At 39.4% G+C, this 22,938-nt stretch overlaps 1 protein-coding gene across 1 annotated transcript in view; it reads left to right on the top strand.

Moving 5' to 3' along the window:
* The window catches only part of DNAH6 (dynein axonemal heavy chain 6), a 293,021-nt gene that overhangs the window by 165,399 nt on the left and 104,684 nt on the right, over positions 1-22,938 (top strand). Inside the window, exons 41-46 of the mRNA XM_082425941.1 lie at positions 1,362-1,493; positions 7,707-7,878; positions 8,640-8,786; positions 9,392-9,465; positions 13,080-13,234; positions 20,434-20,665. Coding sequence (XP_082282067.1) covers positions 1,362-1,493; positions 7,707-7,878; positions 8,640-8,786; positions 9,392-9,465; positions 13,080-13,234; positions 20,434-20,665 — 912 coding nt within the window. The remainder of the gene's footprint in view (positions 1-1,361; positions 1,494-7,706; positions 7,879-8,639; positions 8,787-9,391; positions 9,466-13,079; positions 13,235-20,433; positions 20,666-22,938) is intronic.

Below are 22,938 nucleotides of genomic sequence, written 5' to 3'. Positions count from 1 at the left end.
TGGGTGACTCAAACTATAGAAATTTATTTTCTCACAGTTCTAGACGGTGGAAGTCCAAGATCAAGATGTCAGTAGGGTTTGTTTATTCTGAGGCCTCTCTCCTTGGCTTATAGATGGCCGTGTTCTCCCTATGTCTTCTTATGATTTTCTCCCTGTATCCATGTCCAAACCGTCTCTTCTTGTAAGGACACAAGTCATATTGGATTAGGACCCACCATAGTGACCCCATCTTAACTAAATTACCTCTTTAAGACCCTATCTCCAAATATAGTCACATTGTGGGTTATGGGGGGTTAGGGCTTCAACACATGATTGGCCAAGAAGAGGCAGAGAAGGACACATAATTCAGCCCATGACATATGGCCTCTGCATTTCTTGTGTGTAACTCAATTCATTCAGTCTGTATTGGGTTCTCGCCATGCTTGATTCATGAGATTTATAGACAACTGAGACAGCCCCGGCCTCCTGGAGGGCTCAGCTTTGGAGGATGGATGAACATGTGTTTATAATGTAGGTTGATAAGTGGAGAGAGACTGGAGGGGGGCAGGGGTGGGCACTGGGTTGATGATGAGAGAATCCTTCCCAGAAGAGGTGATGTCAGAACAGGATTTTGCAGGCAGGGCAGGGCAAAGCAAGGAAAGGGAGTTATTTACATCTCAAAGCAAGTAATGTGAGACACCATGGGGGTGTGGAATGTGAGCACCAAAGCAGCAGGACATGCAAAGGTCAGCCCAGGGGGCCCTGGTGCCATGATGAGGAATGTGATGAGGAGCCTCTGAAGGAAACATTGTAGAAAGACCCCTTTGGCTGCGGGGAAGGTATGGACTAGAGAGGAGGCAGGACCAGAGGCACCTGCAATATCATGTATCGACCAGTTGAACATGTTATGACCAGAGGCTCAAAGGAACCTAGCCCTGTATTTCCCCTAGGAGCAATGGTTCAGGGTGCATTAATTCAGTGTTCCTGGCAATTTTATAGAACACAACTACCACAAATAACAAGAACTGACTATACTCAGTATTCATTATATGTATTTTAACCTAAGGTACAAATTCTTACAATTTTTTAAGCTTAGATTTTTACATTGGGGTATTTATACAAGATAGATGAGTTAGCTAAGTAACCTTGAGTAACTTATTTAATCATCCAGGGCCTTGATTTTTTCATCTACAAAGTGGAGATAACAACAGTGATCTCCTGAGGTGGTTGTGAGAATTAAGTCAGATAATGTGTTGGAAAATATAACGCAATGCTGTCCTAGGGTAGGTCCTCCAAAACTGTTGGTTGAGTCCTACTGTTGGGATGGGCACATTGCATGTCCTTATTTGCTGGGTGACCCGAGTGGATTTCTCTCCATACAGGACGTAACGATTGTATCAGCGTGCGCACCTCCAGGTGGTGGCCGCAACCCCGTGACCGCCCGCTTCATCCGACACTTCAGCATGTTCTCTCTCCCGATGCCCTCGGAGCACAGTCTGAAACAGATTTTTCAGGTGAGGGTGGATTCAAACTTGGGCAAGAGGGGAAAAGAAAACTTATTTGTTCCAAGATTCACACAATCAGAACAGTCCGTTTCTAGGGAGCCCATCCATCGTTTCCTCAGCAGAAACCAGGTAAGCACAGGGGCATCTGGGCAGTAGCTGATAGGCATTTGCATCATGGCCTTCTGTGTTTGTGGTCTCAGAGGTAGTTTTAGGAATGCAGAAAGATGGTCAGAACACTGCCCCTACCTCTAAAGAAGACTATATCCCAGACCCTTGACTCTCAGCAGGTCTCATCCCTACCCAGCCCCGGCCTCTGTTCTCATCTCCTCGCTGATCGCCATGTCTGTGTCCACTTGCCCAGCAGACACCACCCCTGATAACCCAGCGGGCTCAGGCTCAACACACCAACCCAGAATTCATCACCCCTGCTGCCACCACCAACCCCCCAGCAGAAACAACCACACTTTTTTCTTACATCTGCACAAACTTCCCCAGGGGACCACTTCCTCGTCCTTTAACTGGGGGAAATAACTGTGTCTGCCCTGTAAGGGCTCAGCAGAAGTGTTCAGTAAGTGGAAGGCATTATCCTAAGTAGAATGATGAGAGACCATGAAGCAGCGTGACCAGAGTGAGTATGTCATACATACCAACCAGCAAAGACGCTCAAAGGAGACAGCCAGTGAGCTGAGTCCTACGAGGTGGAATTAACAGGGATGAACAGAAACACACAGGTGAATGTGGTCACAGAGGCAGGAAGTGATAATGTGTGCATCCAGGTAGGATGAGACAGGTGACTGGTCTGAAGAAACTGGCTTTGGTGGTAATCACCCAGGAGCCAAAGAGACAGTGATACAGGCTTAAAGTGAGCCTCTGCATTTACCTGCATCAGCCTCTCCTTCCAATGGGGTCTTCTTAGAGGAGAGAAAGTACCAGAACCAGTACATGTGCAACAGTCAGCTGGAAAGTTGTTTTCATATTGAAATTACATCCATGGGAAATTATTTTTAATAAATTTGAAGTAGTTCCAATAAGTTGTTTAGGAGCTAATGTCAAAAGGATACATAAGAACTGCCACATTTTGGAAAACTTTTAGAGAGTACTTTAGAATAGGAAAGGATGGGAGTTTATCTATCTCCCATAATTAAGTAGCAAGTAGAGAACATGACACGAAGTGGGTAACGGGGACCAGCACAGGTATTAGACTTTTTTAAATCCTACCTTTTGTTGAGAACCTCTATGTGTATATTCTAAAGTTTGAAATGAGTGATTCCTACCATGGTATCCTGACACACTTTGTGATGTGATCAGCTGTGAGGGGGTGTCCCAAGTAACTTATGCCTGATGATAAGGTACTAAATTCACAAATTATTTTACATTTTAACAAATTCAAGCAAATTCAAGGTTATGCTAACAACAACAACAAAATGGCAGTCTTAATAATTCCAAAATATTTTCTTGGGTGGGAGGAAGAAGGTAGAGTCTGGGCTCCTGGAAATGAAACTGATCCCAACCCTCAGCCTCCTCCCTCTGCCTGTGGGAATGTCACATCCACGGAAATGTGTCACTTACAGAAACATCAGCCAGTAAACACGTTACAGATGAAAACAGGCAGGAACTGCTTTTTCCCACTGTAACTTAGAGGCTATCATTTAAAACTCACCCTAGCCGTGGGTGATAATAGAAATGAAATGCAGCAAAACTGAGAGATTCTGGGTTGGACTGCATTCAGGTGGGAAGTATATTTTTCTTGTTAGCAGAACAGACTGGAGATTTTGTCTGTAGAAAAAAAGGCCTTGGATCCCAAACTTTCTTTTTAATCACAGCCCATCTAAGCAGAGTTCACAGCCCACCTTTCCTGTCCTTTGTCTTCGTGTGGAGGAGAAAGAACTTGGGGATTACCAAGCATTGAAAAAAGCAAAATCAATAAGTTAAAGTGAATTTGTTGTTTTGTATATATATGACAGTATTTATGTATATGTAACTATACTATATATTAGATAGATATAGATATAGATATAAACTGTGTTAGTATTTCTGTAATGGAGAATAAACAGACTGGGATTTTTATTTTTGTCACATATAATGTGTACATAAATATATGTTAGTTTTTTATTTTATATGTATTAAGATGGTCCTACTCAACATGAGGTCCAAAAAGGAGAATGTTAAATTCATGTTGGGGGCTCAGGAGGACAGTACCTCAAAAAGATAGTCCTCACAAACTGCTTTTAAAAATAATGTTCAATAGAAGGCTCATTGAAAACAAATACTTTGATTTATTTCAAAATATGTCATATAGGAGCCCCAAATCTAAAGTCGCAAGGGCTGACTTGCAAGCATTTGATATGCATTCTGGTGGCTTCTCCCATAAGTAATTCCAAGGCTAATGGTGATGGGAATTTATCTATTTAAAAATCTAATATGAGTTTCCCTAGCAACTGGGGTTAGAAGACTAATAAATACGTACTTTCAGCTTGTGGCAAGTAATATATGAGAAGATCAGAGAGCCATAAGAGAGACTGTTGGGAGGACTTATCTTACATTGGGTAGTCAGGGAAGACCTCTCTGAAGGACATGTAATGTCCAACATGAAGGATGAGAAAGTCCCTGTGAAGCAGAGAGCCCTGTGGGAATGGGTCCTGGGGGAGGAGAGAGCATGGGTAGTAAGGCCAGGGAGGCTGACACAGCGACTGGTGGGGAGAGAGGGTAAGGAGAAGAGGCTGTGCAGGGGCAGAGCATGCACTGATGGGGGTGCAGGACCTTATTTCCCTGATTAAAGGTAACAGAAGGGAGATGAGTGGGAATGGAGAGGCCAGTGAGTAAGGAGGGAGTGAGGAAACCCAGATGAAAAAGAGTGAGAGCTGGAATGGGGTGACATCAGGGGGAACAGAAGGAAGCAGGCAGATTCAAGAAATGTATTCAAGAGCGACTGTGTACAAAGCTACAGTAATCAAGACAGTATGGTACTGGCACAAAAACAGAAATATAGATCAATGGAACAGGATAGAAAGCCCAGAGATAAACCCACGCACATATGGTCACCTTATCTTTGATAAAGGAGGCAAGAATATACAGTGGAGAAAAGACAGCCTCTTCAATAAGTGGTGCTGGGAAAACTGGACAGGTACTTGTAAAAGTATGAAATTAGAACACTCCCTAACACCATATACAAAAATAAACTCAAAATGGATTAAAGACCTAAATGTAAGGTCAGACACTATACAACTCTTAGAGGGAAACATAGGCAGAACACTCTATGAAATAAATCACAGCAAGATCCTTTTGACCCACCTCCTAGAGAAATGGAAATAAAAACAAAAATAAACAAATGGACCTAATGAAACGTAAAAGCTTTTGCACCGCAAAGGAAACCATAAACAAGATGAAAAGACAACCCTCAGAATGGGAGAAAATATTTGCAAAAGAAGCAACTGACAAAGGATTAATCTCCAAAATTTACAAGCAGCTCATGCAGCTCAATAACAAAAAAACAAACAACCCAATCCAAAAATGGGCAGAAGACCTAAATAGACATTTCTCCAAAGAAGATATACAGATTGCCAACAAACACATGAAAGAATGCTCAACATCATTAATCATTAGAGAAATGCAAATCAAAACTACAATGAGATATCATCTCACACCGGTCAGAATGGCCATCATCAAAAAATCTAGAAACAATAAATCCTGGAGAGGTTGTGGAGAAAAGGGAATACTCTTGCACTGTTGGTGGGAATGTAAATTGATACAACCACTATGGAGAACAGTATGGAGGTTCCTTAAAAAACTAAAAATAGAACTACCATACGACCCAGCAATCCCAATACTGGGCATATACCCTGAGAAAACCATAATTCAGAAAGAGTCATGTATCAAAATGTTCATTGCAGCTCTATTTACAATAGCCAGGACATGGAAGCAACCTAAGTGTCCATCAACAGATGAATGGATAAAGAAGATGTGGCACATATATACAATGGAATATTACTCAGCCATAAAAGGAAACGAAATTGAGTTATTTGTAGTGAGGTGGATGGACCTAGAGTCTGTCATAAAGAGTGAAGTAAGTCAGAAAGAGAAAAATAAATACCGTATGCTAACACATATATATGGAATCTAAGAAAAAAAAAAAAGGTCATGAAGAACCTAGGGGTAAGACAGGAATAAAGACACAGACCTACTAGAAAATGGACTTGAGGATATGGGGAGGGGGAAGGGTAAGCGGTGACAAAGTGAGAGAGTGGCATGGACATATATACACTACCAAACGTAAAATAGATAGCTAGTGGGAAGCAGCCGCATAGCACAGGGAGATCAGCTCAGTGGTTTGTGACCACCTAGAGGGGTGGGATAGGGAGGGTGGGAGGGAGGGAGATGCAAGAGGGAAGAGATTTGGGAAGATATGTATATGTATAACTGATTCACTTTGTTATAAAGCAGAAACTAACACACCATTGTAAAGCAGTTATACTCCAATAAAGATGTTAAAAAAAAAAAAAAAAAGAGCGACTGTGGGGGACAAAGAAGGGCAGGTTGCAAAAGAGACTTCTAGGACTTCCCTGGTGACACAGTGGTTAAGAATCCGCCTGCCAATGCAGGGGACACTAGTTCGAGCCCTGGTCCGGGAAGATCCCACATGCTGCGGAGCAACTAAGCCCATGTGCCACAGCTACTGAACCTGTGCTCTAGAGTCTGCAAGCCACAACTACTGAAGCCCGCATGCCACAACTACTGAAGCCCACACACCTAGAGCCCATGCTCCACAACAAGAGAAGCCACCGCAATGAGAAGCCCGCGCACCGCAACGAAGAGTAGACCCTGCTCGATGCAACCAGAGAAAAGCCCGCGCACAGCAACGAAGACCCAATGCAGCCAAAAATGAATAAACAAATAAATAAATTTTTTAAAAAGAAGAGAAAAGAGACTTCCAAGTTCCTGATCCGAGTGGAGGGTGGGGCCATACGCTGAGCTGGGGAAGCTGAAGGATGGGGAGTTCACAGCTCTCAGTAAGTCGAAATTTCAATATACACGAAGGTGAAAGTCTACAGATTTGTTGGTCATTCACCCATAAAAATCAGAGAGGGGACTTCAGCTCATTTCCAGATAAGTGCGAGCACTCCATGAAGACTCTCTGGACCCACAACCAGCAGAGGTCTAATTACTTGAGAGTGGGTTCGCGATAAGTTCACTGGTCAGCTGTGAATGCTGCTCAGGCAGCACCAGACCATCACAGAAGACAGGAGTGAGTCCATTCTGGAGAACATATTCTGAAATGGAAAGAAGAGGGGTTTTTTTGTGTTTTTGTTTTTTGTGTTTTGAGTTTTTTTAATTGAAATGTAGTTGATTTACAATGTTGTGTTAGTTTCAGGTGTACAGCAAAGTGATTCAGTTATATGTATATATATAGTCTTTTTCATATTCTTTTCCATTATGGTTTATTACAGGATATTGAATATAGTTCCCTGTGCTAACCATTAGAACCTTGTTGTTTATCTATTTTATATACAGTAGTTTGTATCTGCTAATCCCAAACACCTAATTTATCTCTCCCCCATAAGAGTTTTTTCTTTAATTAATTTTTATTGGAGTGTGGTTGCTTTACAATGTTGTGTTAGCCTCCACTGCACAACAAAGTGAATCAGCCATACACATACATACATCCTTCCCTTTTGGACTTCCCTCCCATTTAGGTTACCACAGTGCATTAGGTAGAGTTCCCTGTGCTATACAGTATGTTCCCATCAGTTGTCTATTTTATACATAGTATCAATAATGTATATGTGTCAATCCTAGTCTCCCAATTCCTCCCTCCCCCCACCCTTTCTCCCTTGGTATCCATACATTTGTTCTCTACATCTATGTCTCTTTTTCTGCTTTGCAAATAAGATCATCTATAACATTTTTCTAGATTCCACACATATGCATTATTATACGATAATTGCTTTCTCTTTCTGACTTACTTCACTCTGTATGACACTCTCTAGGTCCATCCACATCTCTACAAATGACCCAATTTCGTTCTTTTTTATGGCTGAGTAATATTCCATTTATATATGTGCCACATCTAGAAAAGAAGAGTTTTAACATCCACATGTCCTTGCACTGGAATTTGGTTTTCTACTTATTATTAGAAAAAGTATCATCAGATCTGGAGTATATGAAAGATAAATTTTGGTTAAAAAAAAAAAATCTAACCATCTCATATTACGTTTCTGGTTCTAGGCCATCTTAAGTGGCTTCCTAAATGACTTCCCACCAGCTGTAAAGCAAACTGCATCCAACATTGTGGAGGCCTCAGTTGAGATCTATAACAGGATGAGTGTGGATCTTCTGCCGACACCAGCCAAGTCTCATTATGTCTTTAACTTGAGGGATTTATCCAAATGTGTGCAAGGTAGTGTGTGGAACCTTCATTCTCTGCCCTGCACCCTCCTTCCATTTCCATTCACCCCCAGATCTCTCAGTAGAAGTGTGTGTACATGGGTGTCTGAGACTTGCCTGGAAATCCCATTACAATGTCCCTATTCAAGTCACCCTCCACCCCCCCACCCCAGACTGGCTACTTCACAGCTTCCCTCAAACCACCCTCCCATTTCTCACTCCCAGCTGGTGGCCTGTATTCTTTTTCAGTGAAAAAAAATAGAAGCAATCAAACCAGAAGGGCCTCCTCTTCCAGATCTCCCAGACATCCTGCATCTGCCTTCCCTCCCACAGGGACAGTGGTTCAGCTGTCCCTGCCCCTAACATGTGCCAATAGTCCCCCCCCACCCCAGTACTGAATTGCAGCCCCTCCTGCCGACTCAAGGATTTTGCTCTTATAATTCCCCCTTCTCTTCTGCATTGTCAATGCTTCCTCTTCTATCAGATCATTCCTAACAGCATAAGACCCTGCTATAATACCTCACAACTTAAAAAATAATTCTCTTTAGGCCCCATATCCCCCTTCTGCTACCCTCCCCATTTTCACTGCTAATGTGTCCCCAGTTTTGCTTTCAAAAAACGAGATCACCATTATTATATGTGTATATCCCCTGGGGAACCACCCATTTCTGGTAGTGTGGGGATAAAGTTGGACTTAAGGATTTCCTCATTAATTAAACTACTAGATATTCCACAATTGTAGAATTTTTCTTTTCTCCTTTTCTTAAAAAACAGGTATCCTTCAATGTGATCCAGGAACAATAAGAGAAGAAATACAGATATTTAGACTTTTTTGCCATGAATGTCAAAGAGTCTTCCATGACCGTTTGATTAATAATGAAGATAAGCACTATTTCCATGCTATTTTGACAGAAATGGCCAGTAAATATCAATCTTTACATCAATCTTTATTTAGCTAGGTTTTTTTTGTTTTTTAGTAGAAAAACAATTTGGTTTCTAATCCTAGCCATTAGACTACCAGGGAGACACAATTTGGTTTCTTAAATGAGCAAAACGAATTGTAATCATTCATGAGTAAAAGTTTTTTTCTTCATATATTTATATATGACCCAAATATATAACAATATATGAAATATTATGAAAATCATTTTATTGAAATTCAGGAAGGGTTAATATTCTTAATTCAGTATAGAATTTTAAGTAGAGGAGGGAAAGTAGGAAAAAAATAGCATTTTGTTGGATAAGAAACCAGCATATTTCTAAAGTATTTCTAATTTATTAATATGTATTCAATATCTGTTATTTAATAAAATGTTTACTAATAGTAAATATTCTTAATCTTAAATCTGGGAGATTATCAACCAAACTAAAGTGGTATGACATTAACATGGCTTTCCCTCAGTTTCATGTGTACCAATTAGGCTTCTAAATAAAGTAACAGGGGTTATTATTCTGTATATCTTATCATTAATATCCTGCATTCAAGCTTATTGTTATACTAAGAATTGATTTTATTTTTTGAATAGACAAACATTTTGGAATTGCAATAGGCCTGGAATATTTTTTGACTAGACCCATCATATTTGGAGATTTCATTAAGGTAAGTATGTTGTATTGATGACTACATGTGAAGACTATAAAGCATTTACTATTTTCTACTTCAAGTTCATATTCTACAAGAGCTTTGCACATGTGAAGATTAGAGATCTAGACCATGGGTCAGCAAGCTATGGTCCATAGTCCAAATCCACCCACCACCCATCTTTGTAAATGAAGTTCTACAGGGACTCAGCCACGGCCCATTTGACTGTGTACTATTTATATGACTGCTTTCTAATGACTAGGCAGAGTGGAGTAGTAGCAACACAGGCTATATGACCTGCAAAGCCTAAAATATTTACTATACGTCCCTTGAGAGAAAAAGATTGCTGACTTCTGATCTAGCTACATTCATTTTAATAATAGTTTGAATAATTAAAATACATTCATTTTAATCAGGTATTCGATTTGGAAGGAAGCAAAGAGATTTAGTCTCTTAACTCAGGACCCAAATTCCTTTCCTATAATCCTGTGTAGGTCTTCAGCCTCTGCTCAGAGGTTTCCAGTTATGGGAAGCTAATTAGTTAGCAGTTCTGCCTTCTTCATTTCAGGGTAGCTCTAATTAGTAGCAAAATTTTCCTTGTACTAATTTCCTTAAGTCTGTTCCCCCAATAACATCTACACATAGGCCCTAATTTTACCCTCTAGACCTACCTAGAATAGACTTATTCTAGATGAGTAACCTTATTCTATGTTAGAAGACTTCCGTCTAACCACCCTACCTATGTTGACAGATAGCCGTCTTGTTTTACCAAGTTAACTCTTGTTTGGGTACAACATTCTTACTGTCCCTGAGAGGGCAAGGGCCATGTTTGTTTTGTTCATCCTAAATCCCTAGTTTCTTGCACAGAGCTAAGTATATAGCAGGCTCTCAATCAATGCTGTTTAAACAAATGAATGGACTCATCTTTATATCATGCACATATGCAATACCTCACCACCCTGATAACCCCTGACAACTAAAAAAAAATACTAAACAATTTATTTGTATGAAATATATTTATTTTTTAAATTAATTATTATTGGAGTATAGTTGCTTTACAATGTTGTATTAGTTTTTACTGTAAAGCAAAATGAATCAGCTATACATATATATATATCCCCTCTTTTTTGGATTTCCTTCCCATTTAGGTCACCACAGTGAATTAAGTAAAGTGCCCTGTGCTATACAGTATGTTCTCATTAGTTGTCTATTTTATACATAGTATCAATAGTGTATATGTGTCAATCCCAACCTCCCAATTCCTCCCACCTGCCCCCCTTTTCCCCCTTGGTATCCATACATTTGTTCTCTATGTCTGTGTCTCTATTTCTGCTTTGCAAAAATGATCATCTATACCATTTTTCTAGATCCCACATATATGCATTAACATATGATATTTGTTTTTCTTTCTGACTTACTTCACTCTGTATGACAGTCTCTAGATCCATCCATATCTCTACAAATGACTCAATTTTGTTCCTTTTAATAGCTGAGTAATACTCCATTGCATATATGTACCATATCTTTTTTATCCATTCATCTGTTGATGGACATCTAGGTTGCTTCCATGTCCTGGCTATTGTAAATAGAGTGGCAGTGAACATTGTGGTACATGACTCTTTTTGAATTATGGTTTTCTCAGGGTATATGCCCAGTAGTGGGATTGCTGGGTCATATAGTAGTTCTATTTTTAGTTTTTTAAGGAACCTCCATACTGTTTTCCATAGTGGCTGTATCAATTTACATTCCCAGCAACAGTGCAAGAGGGTTCCCTTTTCTCCACACCCTCTCCAGCATTTATTGTTTGTAGATTTTTTGATGATAGCCATTCTGACCGGTGTGAGGTGATACCTCATTGTAGTTTTGATTTGCATTTCTCTGATAATTAGTGAGGTTGAGCAGCTTTTCATGTGTTTGTTGGCCATCTGTATGTCTTCTTTGGAGAAATGTCTATTTAGGTCTTCTGCCCATTTTTGGATTGGGTTGTTTGTTTTTTTGATATTGAGCTGCTTGTATATTTTGGAGATTAATCCTTTGTCAGTTGCTTTGTTTGCAAATATTTTCTCCCATTCTGAGGGTTGTCTTTTTGTCTTGTTTATGGTTTCCCTTGCTGTGCAAAAGCTTTTAAGTCTAATTAGGTCCCATTTGTTTATTTTTGTTTTTATTTCAATATTCTAGGAGGTGGGTCAAAAAAATATCTTGCTGCATCCCACTACTGGGTATATACCCTGAGAAAACCATAATTCAAAAAGAGTCATGTACCAAAATGTTCATTGCAGCTTTATTTACAATAGCCAGGACATGGAAGCAACCTAAGTGTCCATCATCGGATGAATGGATAAAGAAGATGTGGCACATATATACAATGGAATATTACTCAGCCATAAAAAGAAATGAAATGGAGGTATTTGTAATGAGGTGGATGGAGTTAGAGTCTGTCATACAGAGTGAAGTAAGTCAGAAAGAGAAAAACAAATACAGTATGCTAACACATATATATGGAATCTAAGGAAAAAAAAAAAAAAGGTCATGAAGAACCTAGTGGCAAGATGGGAATAAAGACACAGACCTACTAAAGAATGGACTTGAGGATATGGGGAGGGGGAGAGTTGAGATGTGACAGGGTGAGAGAGTGTCATGGACATATATACACTACCAAATGTAAAATAGATAGCTATTGGGAAGCAGCCACATAGCACAGGGAGATCAGCTTGGTGCTTTGTGACCGCCTGGGGAGGTGGGATGGGGAGGGTGGGAGGGAGGGAGATGCGGGAGGGAGGAGATATGGGGATACATATATATGTATAGCTGATTCACTTTGTTATAAAGCAGAAACTAACACACCATTGTGAAGCAATTATACTTCAATAAAGATGTTTAAAAAAAAAATGTCTTGCTGCGAAATATGTCTATTTAAATGTATTCTTAAAATCAAAATCCAAAGTTTATTTTCAGGTGGTGATTATATTTCCTGTGTGTTTCTAACGATATTATTATCAAATGGGGAAATGAAGCAAAGCAAAAAGAATAGTTGGACTCTTCTTCCATTGCCTATATGTATTTTAGTCAATGGTTCCAAAAGAAAATGTCCCCAGGGCAGTTGCTAGGGCAAAGACAAGAAATTATCAATAGGTCCAAACGGACACTCAGTTGCCTATAGTTTACACCAAATATCATGCTTAATGATTTATTTAATTAAATGACTGCTGTGTAAAAACTATGTATAGTTCTGGCATGACTTTTTATAACACAGTCTTCCATACATAATTTTCAACAACTTTGCTTTTCTGATGTCAACAGCTTAAGAGCAAAAGTATGAAACCAGAGTAAGTTAAAGTGAGAAAAAATTTTAAATTATTTCTGAGCTTCTGTGTGAGTTTTATTGCAAAGATCATTGAAATTCCAATGTACCACTTGAAGAGGTTTAATTAAATGGATTTTTCAGTTAGCCATGAACATCTGAGTTTCTTTAAACTGATTTCCTTGGTTTAAAGCCCTGCTAGCTTATATAAGCAAATGATTAAATAAAAATATAGATAAAATAATGTTCCCTCCTAAGGTTATGTATATTATATATATTTATATATCAGAATTGATCCAACTTGGTTCTTCTCCAATAAATCATCTTCTAGTTTGGAGCAGATAAGACTGACCGGATTTATGATGACATGCCTGATATGGAGAAAATCGCAAATGTTCTACAGGACTATCTTGATGATTATAACCTTATAAACCCCAAAGAAGTAAAGCTGGTGTTCTTCCAGGACGCTATAGAGCATGTTTCAAGGTATAGTGTCATAATGTGCCTAATAATGCATTGATCTAATTTCATTTATATTAAAAGGTAAGGATTAAGTTGTAAAACACTCTTTAAATAGATTGCTAGATGGACAAAGGTCTATTAGCAAATCTTGCTGTAACTTAAAAGTTATTTTTGATATATTTAAAATATATATGGCATGAACTTTTTATGGAATCTCAGAGGTCATTATCTTTGCTAAATATTAATAGATTGTTTTTGTTTTTGAAGATGTCCTATCTCATTCCAAAAAAAAGATCTAAGGTTGTTTACAGATATGTACAGTATAACCAGGCTGATTAACATGCATGCCTAAAGAAATAGGGAGTTTTTCTTTGTTTATAGCAAAACAAGTTGAATGCAAGGATCATAGATTCCATCTGCTTATGAGTCTGACTCATACCCACTGCAAGTATCTTTTAAGGGTCATCCCCGACACCTAGATATGCAGCCTGAATATCTGTAGTCCTTGGGGCATACACAACTTTTTAAAGTGGCTCATGTCCTTTTGAACAATTCTTAAATTGTAAATATGTGTTAAAAGTGTTGAAATGATAAGGTACTACTGTATAGCACAGGGAGCTATATTCAATATCCTGTGACAAACCATAATGGAAAAGAATATATATATATATATATATATATATATATATATATATATATATATATATGTGTGTGTATGTATAACTGAGTCACTTTACTGTACAGAAGAAATTAACACAACATTGTAAATCAACTATACTTCAATAAAAAAAATTTTTTAAGTGTTGAAATGACCCTTCAAGAGTAAGTCAAAATCTACTCCCTGTGACTTCTTATATTCATTCCACCCTTTGGAGTGGTAATAATAATAATAATAGCACTGAGTGTGAATATAAACCATGATATGGAGTATCTCGTTTAACTCTGATAACACCTCTCTATGGCTCAATATCATGATCTTTCTAAATATAAGGCTCAGAGACTGTTCCAGTGGTCTGTTGCTGCATAATAATCCACTGTAATACTTAGTAGCTTTATTTTTTCATTATTTCTCATGGCTCCCAGCCATTCTCTCCTGGGGTCTCTCATGCAGTTGCAGTCAGACAGCACCTAGAACACCTGGCCCATCTCTGCCTCCCTGTGGACTCCACTGTCTCTCCAGCAAGGCAGCATCAGAGTGCAGGGGCTTCTTACACAGTGATTCAGGGCTCCAAAGGCCCATGCCCCAAGAGCGAGCCAGGCAGAAGGCAAATGGCCTTTCACAACACAGCCTTGGAAGTCATTCAGCATCACTTCTACCATACTCTGTCAGTAAAAGCATCATACAGGGCTACCCAGGTTCACAAGACAGGATCAGAGACTCTATCTCTTCATAGGGTCAAAGAGCAAGTAGGACCAGAAACATTATTGCAGGCATTTTTGGACCATACCGTGTGCCACAGAGAGATTAAGTGAATTGTCCGAAGCCCTCTAGCTGGTGAGTGGCAGGCTGGGGATCATATCCAGTGCTTTGATTCTAACTTCACTGCAGATGCCTCCACCCAAAATGGATCCACTCTTTTTCCTAACAGCCCTCCAAATATTTGAAAATCATGACCAAGTTCTTCTTAGCTTTACCTTCTCCAGGCATAATTATCCCAGATGTTTCACTATTGCCTAGTAACAATTATTTCCAGTCTTCAACATACTGAACCCTTTATAACTTTTCAATGTTTCACTTAAAATGTGATACCCAGATTTGATATAGTATTCTGTGGAATAAGCAGTGCAAAATGTGTGTGAGGACAGGATTTCCCATGGTCTACTACCATGGCAAGATTTTAATTGCTTTGTTTGTTTCTCTTGTCAACTATATTTTAGTGTTGGACCTTGTTAAGACTGACAGATGTCCAGGATTTTTCTTCCATAACCATAAGCAAACCAAGTCTTTTGCCCTTCCTATACTTCTGCTATTTAATGAACTCTAATTCAAGGATTTATGTTCATCACAGCTCAAGGGTTGTAACATAAAATAGTTTTTCATTGGGTTGTGAAGATACCACTTGCTTCCCATCTGTCCCCCTGCCAATATACCCACACGCTAACTCCTAACAACTTTTATTCCCATAGCTCAAGCAAACCCTAAGCCTGAAAGAAAAAAGAAAAGAAAAGAATGGCAGAACTCTGGTCTGAGAAACTTCCTGAAGAATAGACCAGATGATAGGCAAATTCGGCTTAATTATATTTATAATCTCTCTTACTTTTGTGAAAGGGAATCACCAGGCTACTCAAAGTTTGCTTAAAATATTACAGAAGGAAATTAAAAACCATTTGTAAAATGGGGGATTTAGTTTTCCTGCAAAAAGGACCGCCATGTGAATAACTATGTAGATGTGTTCTCTTTTTTTCTAGAGAGGAATTTCTACTTGTCTTAAGTAAGAGCTTTCAAACACCTACTACTGATTAGCAATTGAAAAGGACTTCCATTATGAACATGAGTTTTGGGAAAATCACTAAATATTCAGCAATATAGCAGATACTACATTTCCATTTGTTAACATTCTAGTTTCTTGTTTTGTTGCATAGGATAACTGAATAACAGCCTTCCCAACTCAGAAAAAATAAAAATTTACTTCAGAGCCTGTGCTTTCGAAGAGCAGTTTGCACCAAGCCGTTTACCTATTACATGCCCCCAAAGTTGTCACCATACTGCAAGGATGGTCAAATGGATCTCTCTGTTAAAATAAAATTATTAATTAGGAGAGCCATCTCTTGCCTACTACAGCAGAGAAAATGTAACTTTGGAGGATTCTCAGTGGAGGGAGTTTTTTATCCATTGATATGTAAGTTGACAGAAAAAATAACACTGGGAAGCAGAAAGGACAACTCATTTGTTTCAAATAATCTCAGATGGAAAAAACAAATTACTATAATGTAAATGAAACAAGGAAAGAGTAACATATAAAATGCAAGATATTTATGATATTCAACATTTTCATCCACTATAGAGCCCTTGTGCATTATGGGAAAAAATAACAAAACATTATTACATATCCATTCAGCCCTCAATTTTATACTCTCAGAGGTAGCTGAGGAGATATAAGCAAATGATCTGAAGTGTCGTCTGTTAGATGTGCATTGTGACAGAGATATAGCAGTGGAAATAGTACCTGTGGGTCTTAGTTGTTTTAGGGGAGGAGTTAGCAAAGGATCTGTCAAATGAAAAAAAAAAGCACAATGTGAGGGTTATGAGTTAAGTTTTATTGGGGGGGAAATGAGGACTACAAGCTAGCAGAAAACAGCCTCTCAGATAGCTACGAGGAACTGCTCCAGAGAGGTAGGGGGGAGATGATTTTGGTGAAGGGGGGTACGTGCAGTCAAGCACACATTTTGGCAGAAGGTTGCTGTTAGTCACAAGGAGCAGATGTCTCCGTTAACGATTTTAGTGCTTTTCTAGATATGAGAAGATGCAAGAAATCGAGCTCGTAAAATCTCCTGAAAATATATATCTGAAGACCTGTTCTGCCAGTTTTTCCTAGAGCACAGAGTTCCTCATTCCTGATCTCCACCCTGAACTCCTTTCAGGGTGTGTTGAAGGTCAGAGACTGCAGTGGTTAGTGACTTCATTCTTGTACAACCAGGTGTCAAGCGACAGTTTTTAGTCGGCAGGTCCTAGGGAAAGGAGCTACAACCTTCGTTCGTAAAGGGCCAGATGGTAAATATTTTAGGCTCTGCTGCAGACCCTGTTACAACTACTCAACTCTGCCACTGTAACACAAAAGCAGCCACCTCCGCTCAGTGAATAAATTAGCACAGCTCTGCTCAAATAAAACTTCATTTATGGACACTCATGTTGGAATGTCATGTGATAATGTCACATATCATAAAATATTACTCTTTTGATTTTTTTGTCAACCATTTAAAAATCTAAACACCACTCTTAGCTCATAGGCCATAAAATTGTTTTTTTAATTTTTTTGAAGAACCAATCTGTGGGTAAGTTTTGGCCCATAGGCCATCTTTTGCTCACTCCTGTTCTAGGCAAAGCAGTGTTATCAAGGCTTTCTGGGCAGTGAAACAGCACACTCACCGTAAGGGCAGGAGAGAGTGTGAAGCTGTAGAAGACCAATCTGAAAGTTTGATACTTATTTCAGACGATCCTGAATAATGACCTAGGAGTCTGCGCTTTGTCCCAGAGGAGCATTTTCAAATCAGTCCTTGTAGGCTCCCCGTTCTAAGCTCACGCTACGCAGCTTCTATGCCCTGCCATCAAAGATGATGGTGCATAAGAACTATTTAACCACTGTTGTCTAATTCACAGTTTTTAAGGTCTTTAGAAGTTGATTACCTCAATATAGGTGATTTGGTGATAGTGTACTGAATTTCAGAGATAGTTAGAATGAGAAATCACATGTTTATTTCCTTTTTTCATAAATGTAATTTTACTTATAAAAATGCCTATTACCAAGATGATAGAACTACTGCATAAGGAAGACATCTTTATATTTCCTACAAGGGAGAAATAGATCTACTTCGTTTTCTTTAAAAAAAAATAGTGATTATTTTTCTGATTATATACTAAATACACTTATTACAGTAAATTTACAAAAACATTGTTCATAATTCCACCTCCTCACCTAGAGACAGTCACTTAAAATTGTATGGTGCTTTCAAATATATTTATAAGTATATATAATTTTTTTACAAAATTCGATTATGGCACATAGAGCTAAACATTATGCCTTTAACACATTTCATTTGCCTCCACAAGCCTATATAATTAAATATTATTTCAAAGTATGGCTTTAACAACCACATTTATGCCATCTTAACTTATTTTCTAACTTATTTTAATGCATCCTCTTTTTTGTTTCATGGATTCTCTCTCTCTCTCATGATGTGAAAGGATTCTATTTGCAGCTAGCATTAAGGTTTGTTTTTTAATATTGTCAATATGATAACAAAACCATGAAAAGAACTAAATATCCATCAGTAGGGAACCAATTAAATAAATTATGGTATCTCTATTGTTGTATTTACTAGCATGAGAATGTCCATAAAGCATTATTTAGCAAAACAGTCACAAAACAAAATGTGGTGTAGAGTTTAATTCCATTTTTGTAAACACACACATACAAGTCAACAGACATAAATTTATTTATGAAACACCTACTATGTGCTACACACTGCTCCCATAGAGAGCAGGACAGCATCCAGGCCCTCGCGATGGAGCTTACAAGTGGTAAAGTGTTAGCAATGGTTTTTTCCCATCAGTTATAATGATCATATTTTACTTTCTTAATTAAAAAAGTAATAAAGCCATTATCCTTTTCAAATATTTGAACTTTGTTTTTTCCAATTATCAGCATCATGAATTAAAAATAGAGAGGATAGATGACAGATACCTTCCTATTAAAAAAAAGAGAGAGAGATTGAGAGAGAGAAATTAAACCTGCTTTTACATTTCTCTCATGATTTCTTAGTTTCTGATGACCCAATCTGAGATTTTAGGTGATAATTTTTTAAAAAGAAATTTTTTACATTTGCATCTTCTTTTTAAGGTGAGTTTATTGACATTACCATTACCTATTTTTAGTATAAATTTATTTATTTTTGGCTGCGTTGGGTCTTCATTGCTTCGTGCGGGCTTTCTCTAGTTGCAGTGAATGGGGTCACTCTTTGTTGCGGTGCGCAGGCTTCTCACTGCAGTGGCCTCTCCCGCTGCCGAGCACGGGCTGCAGGCACGTGGGCTTCAGTAGTTGTGGCACACAGACTCAGTAGTTGCGGCTTGCGGACTCTAGAGTGCAGGGTAAGTAGCTGTGGTGCACAGGCTTCATTGCTCCGCAGCATGTGGGATCTTCCCAGACCAGGTCTCAAACCTGTGTCCCCTGCATTGGCAGGCAGATTCTTAACCGCTGCGCCACCAGGGAAGCCCTACCATTACCTTTCTATCTTAACAACAGTATATGAACTTGACTCTCATACAAACTGCTCACTTTTATACTGACATCCCTTCCCCCTTTTTCTTGAGTTTTTGAATTTTATTCATACTTCTCTATATACCTTCAAGGACTCTTTTAGGAATGATTTGCAGGTGGTTTACTCTCTGAGAAATAAAATGATAGTTTTCCCTCTTAACCATTGTGGAATGTCATCTTGTAAAAGAGATGCCTAAGGCCAGCCTAAAATTATTTGTCCCTTTGGGACTAATCTATTATATCTATTTTTCAGATGCTCACAAATTTTCAATTATGTCTAAAATATAGATTTCTCTTTCATACTTTGATTCACATATGCATGCATACATACATTCACCTACACACACACACATAGTTTATTTTATATTTATTATATTTTTATATTTATTTATTTTATATTTATAGATCTCCTAGAAAACATTCAGTGTTTTGCTTGTCTTCTTTGACTTTCTTTCCTGACACTCAGTGACTTCCTCAGATCTAGGGGCTCAGCTCTGGGGGTTTCTTCTATTATTTCAGCTCTATCCCCCCTTTTTTCTCCTAGAATTCCTATTGTGTGGCCTCTGGGATTCAATTTGTTTCTCCTGTTTGCCTTCCATTTTCTCTCTCATCGTTTTTAATATCATTATCTTTTTTTCTCTGAGGTCTGGCTAAATTCCTTGAGTTTGCCTTCTACTTCACCTATTCAATTTTCCACGGTATCCTATTGTGAGGCCCATCTTCCACTGAGGTTTTCAATTGGGTAGTCAGACTTTCCATCAACAATCAATTTTTCCTACACTTGGATTTTTTTCCCCTTTCTGAGTGCTCACTCTAGTATCATGATTGCAATTTTTAAAAAATTCTTATTGTTAACATGAATCAGAAATTTTCTAAAATTTTGTTGATGTAGTAAATCCATTTCAGATTATTCCTGTTGATGTTTTCTGAGCTGCAGTCTCCTGTCCTACATTCAGTGATTTTTCTCTTGCTCATCCTTAGAAATAGAGACCTGCTTGCCCATATAATGGTTAATATAAGTAGTGGCCTAGAGCAGCCAGCCTCCCTAACAAAATCCTTCACACTTTGAAGAAGGGAGAAGAGATTTTACCTTACTTAATTTACGTGACCAAGGCCAACAGCCCTGTGGCCTTTGGCTGGGGGATGACCCTCCAGAGGCCACCAGCCTTCCACACTGGGGCAGGCCCTCTGAGCAGAAGCCTTGTCTGTACACTTGAAATAAACCTTTGTCTGCTTTGTCTCCCGCAGGATCGCCCGCATGATTCGTCAGGAAAGAGGCAATGCCCTGCTGGTTGGAGTGGGAGGCACAGGAAAGCAGTCTCTTACAAGACTTGCAGCTCACATATGTGGTTACAAATGTTTGCAGATTGAATTGAGCCAGGGGTATAATTATGACTGTTTTCATGAAGACCTGAGGAAGCTGTACAAACTGGCTGGTGTAGAAGACAGGAATATGGTTTTCCTCTTCACGGACACCCAGGTACATATCTAAATAGCGATAGAGCAAGAACAGGAAAAGGACAAGTGTTACAATCACGTGTGTGTACTTCAAATAGTTTTTAGGATGTAGTTCAGGGAATCATTCCCTCTAATAACAGAGTTCTTGGGCCTTATGAAAGACTTTTATGATACATTTTTACTTCTTTTACCAACTATTGCTTCCCCCTTTAAATTCTAAGTAAGTAAATGTGATCAGAGGTTAAGAGGGCGAGAAAGGACTTAACTTTTCTTGGAGGGAAAGGACATAGAAAACAGGTAATAAACTATTCCTGTAGAAATAAATATAAGAAAGTAATTCCCTAAGTGAAATCAATTAGGGAAACATGCTTTACTCAAGAAAAGGAAAAAATAATGGATATGTTTTGGTTAAATTAAATTTAAAATCAAAATAAGATTACATCTATGTCTACAACAAATTTAACTGATCCTGAATTTACTCCATAATAGAGGATTGTCTACATTGATTACACTTTTAATATTAGGGAAAATATACGTTTATAGAAATCAGCCAAGGAATAAAAAAGTGATAAATCTGATGCATAAGTACTTTAAACTTCATTTTAATTTTGAAAACACTATAAAATGACTAAGTACGAATAAAGTGGGGAAAATGTTTTTAACGTCTGTGACAACCAGTGACCTTATATCTGAGTATGTAAATATTTCTTACAAATGAGAGAAGACCCGCAACTGAGTGTGTGGCCACTGTGGCCTGAGCCAAAGTCACATAACCTCCCCACACCGCATGTCCCCATATTCGGTGCCCTGCCCCACTAGACCTGGCGTCTTGTGCCCCAGCGTGCCCCCACCCACCGCTGAAAGTCTCCCTTACCGAAGTCAGCCCATAAAGTCTGGAAGAGGTGACTGCTTCTTCAAATGGGCAGACATCTACTTAAGTCTACAGGGATGGTGAAGAATCAGGGAAACGTGACTCCACAGTAAACCTCCAATAACCGGCCCCAAGAAATGGAGATCCACAAATTGCCCCACAAAGAATTCAAAATAATTGTTCTAAAGATGCTCAGAGAGCTACAAGAGAACACATAAACAATTTCGTGACATCAGGAAAATAATGCAAGAACAAAGTGACATCACCAAGATGGTGACATAGGTCAGTCCCAACTTTGCTCCCCCTCACAAGAACACCTAACAATTATCCTAGAACCTGGGGTTGAGGCTGAAGCACACCCCTGCACCACAGAGACCAAGAAAGTCCACGTTAGAAGGGTAAGAGGAGCAATGACACACTGACCACGTTGCCCTCCTCCCAGGCCAGCACAGCACCACATCAAGAGGTCTCCTCTGAGCCTGGGGTCTCTACAGTGGAAAGAAAGAGCCCAGGGTGGACATCCAGCTCCCGCAGTGTTCTGGGTAGCATCTTGGGAGTCTTGCATCACAGGGATGGTGGAGGAATCTGCAGCGCTTGACTTCTTGGAATCTGACTGTGATGGAGAAGGCGTGAGGATGTAACAACCAGCATTCAGATCATGACAAACCAAGTTCTTACCCACAGCGCCCAAGTAGTGGTCCAAGCCAGCAGCTTTGCTCATCTGCAGAGCCAGTCTGACCAGGGAACTCAGCGGGGTGCAGGTCTGCCTGATTCAAGGTCCTCAAATGAAGAGCTTTGCCAGCCCTGGAGCCTGGTCCGGTCCCCCCACCCACCCAGTCATACCCTGCTCACTGCTGAGTGTAGCTCCTGGCCCCGCCCAGCCAGAAAGCCTGGCCAGAACACCTGGAAAGCTGTGTAGCCCAGCAACGCTCAAGAGGAGAGTATGGCAGACAGAGTAGATGGCCCACAGGGCAAAGCCAGTGGAGTGGCACTGTCCAGCCACAGAACTTGGGATGCAGATCAGCTTGAGTCCAGACCACAAACAAAGAGCCTTTCCAGCCTTGGAGCCAGTTTCCTGCTCCTCCCAGGCAAGGCAGCTAATTCATAGTCCAATCCACTGCTTAGTTCCCAGCCCCTCCGAGCAGAAAGCTTGACCAGAAACACCTAGGAAGATGTTTGGAACCAGCTCTCCTTCTCCACCTCAGCAAGGCAGCTAATTCATAACAGTGCCCCATGATGAGTGTACCTCCCTGCCATGCCCCACCCCACCAGACCACAAAAAGCCTTTTTGGACTTGGAGCCCATTCTCCCACTCTGCCAGGGCAGGGAAGCTAATTCATAGCCCCACCTACCACTAAGTATAGTACCCAGTCCCAACAGTCTAGGAAACCTGATAAGAGAACCCAGGCAATCACAGAGCTCAT

The sequence above is a fragment of the Balaenoptera physalus genome (genome assembly GCF_965194825.1).
Source record: "Balaenoptera physalus genome assembly, chromosome: 15".
Classification (NCBI taxonomy): domain Eukaryota; kingdom Metazoa; phylum Chordata; class Mammalia; order Artiodactyla; family Balaenopteridae; genus Balaenoptera; species Balaenoptera physalus.
The sequence above is the reverse complement of the archived record's forward strand: the minus strand, read 5'-3'. Positions and strand labels throughout refer to the sequence as shown.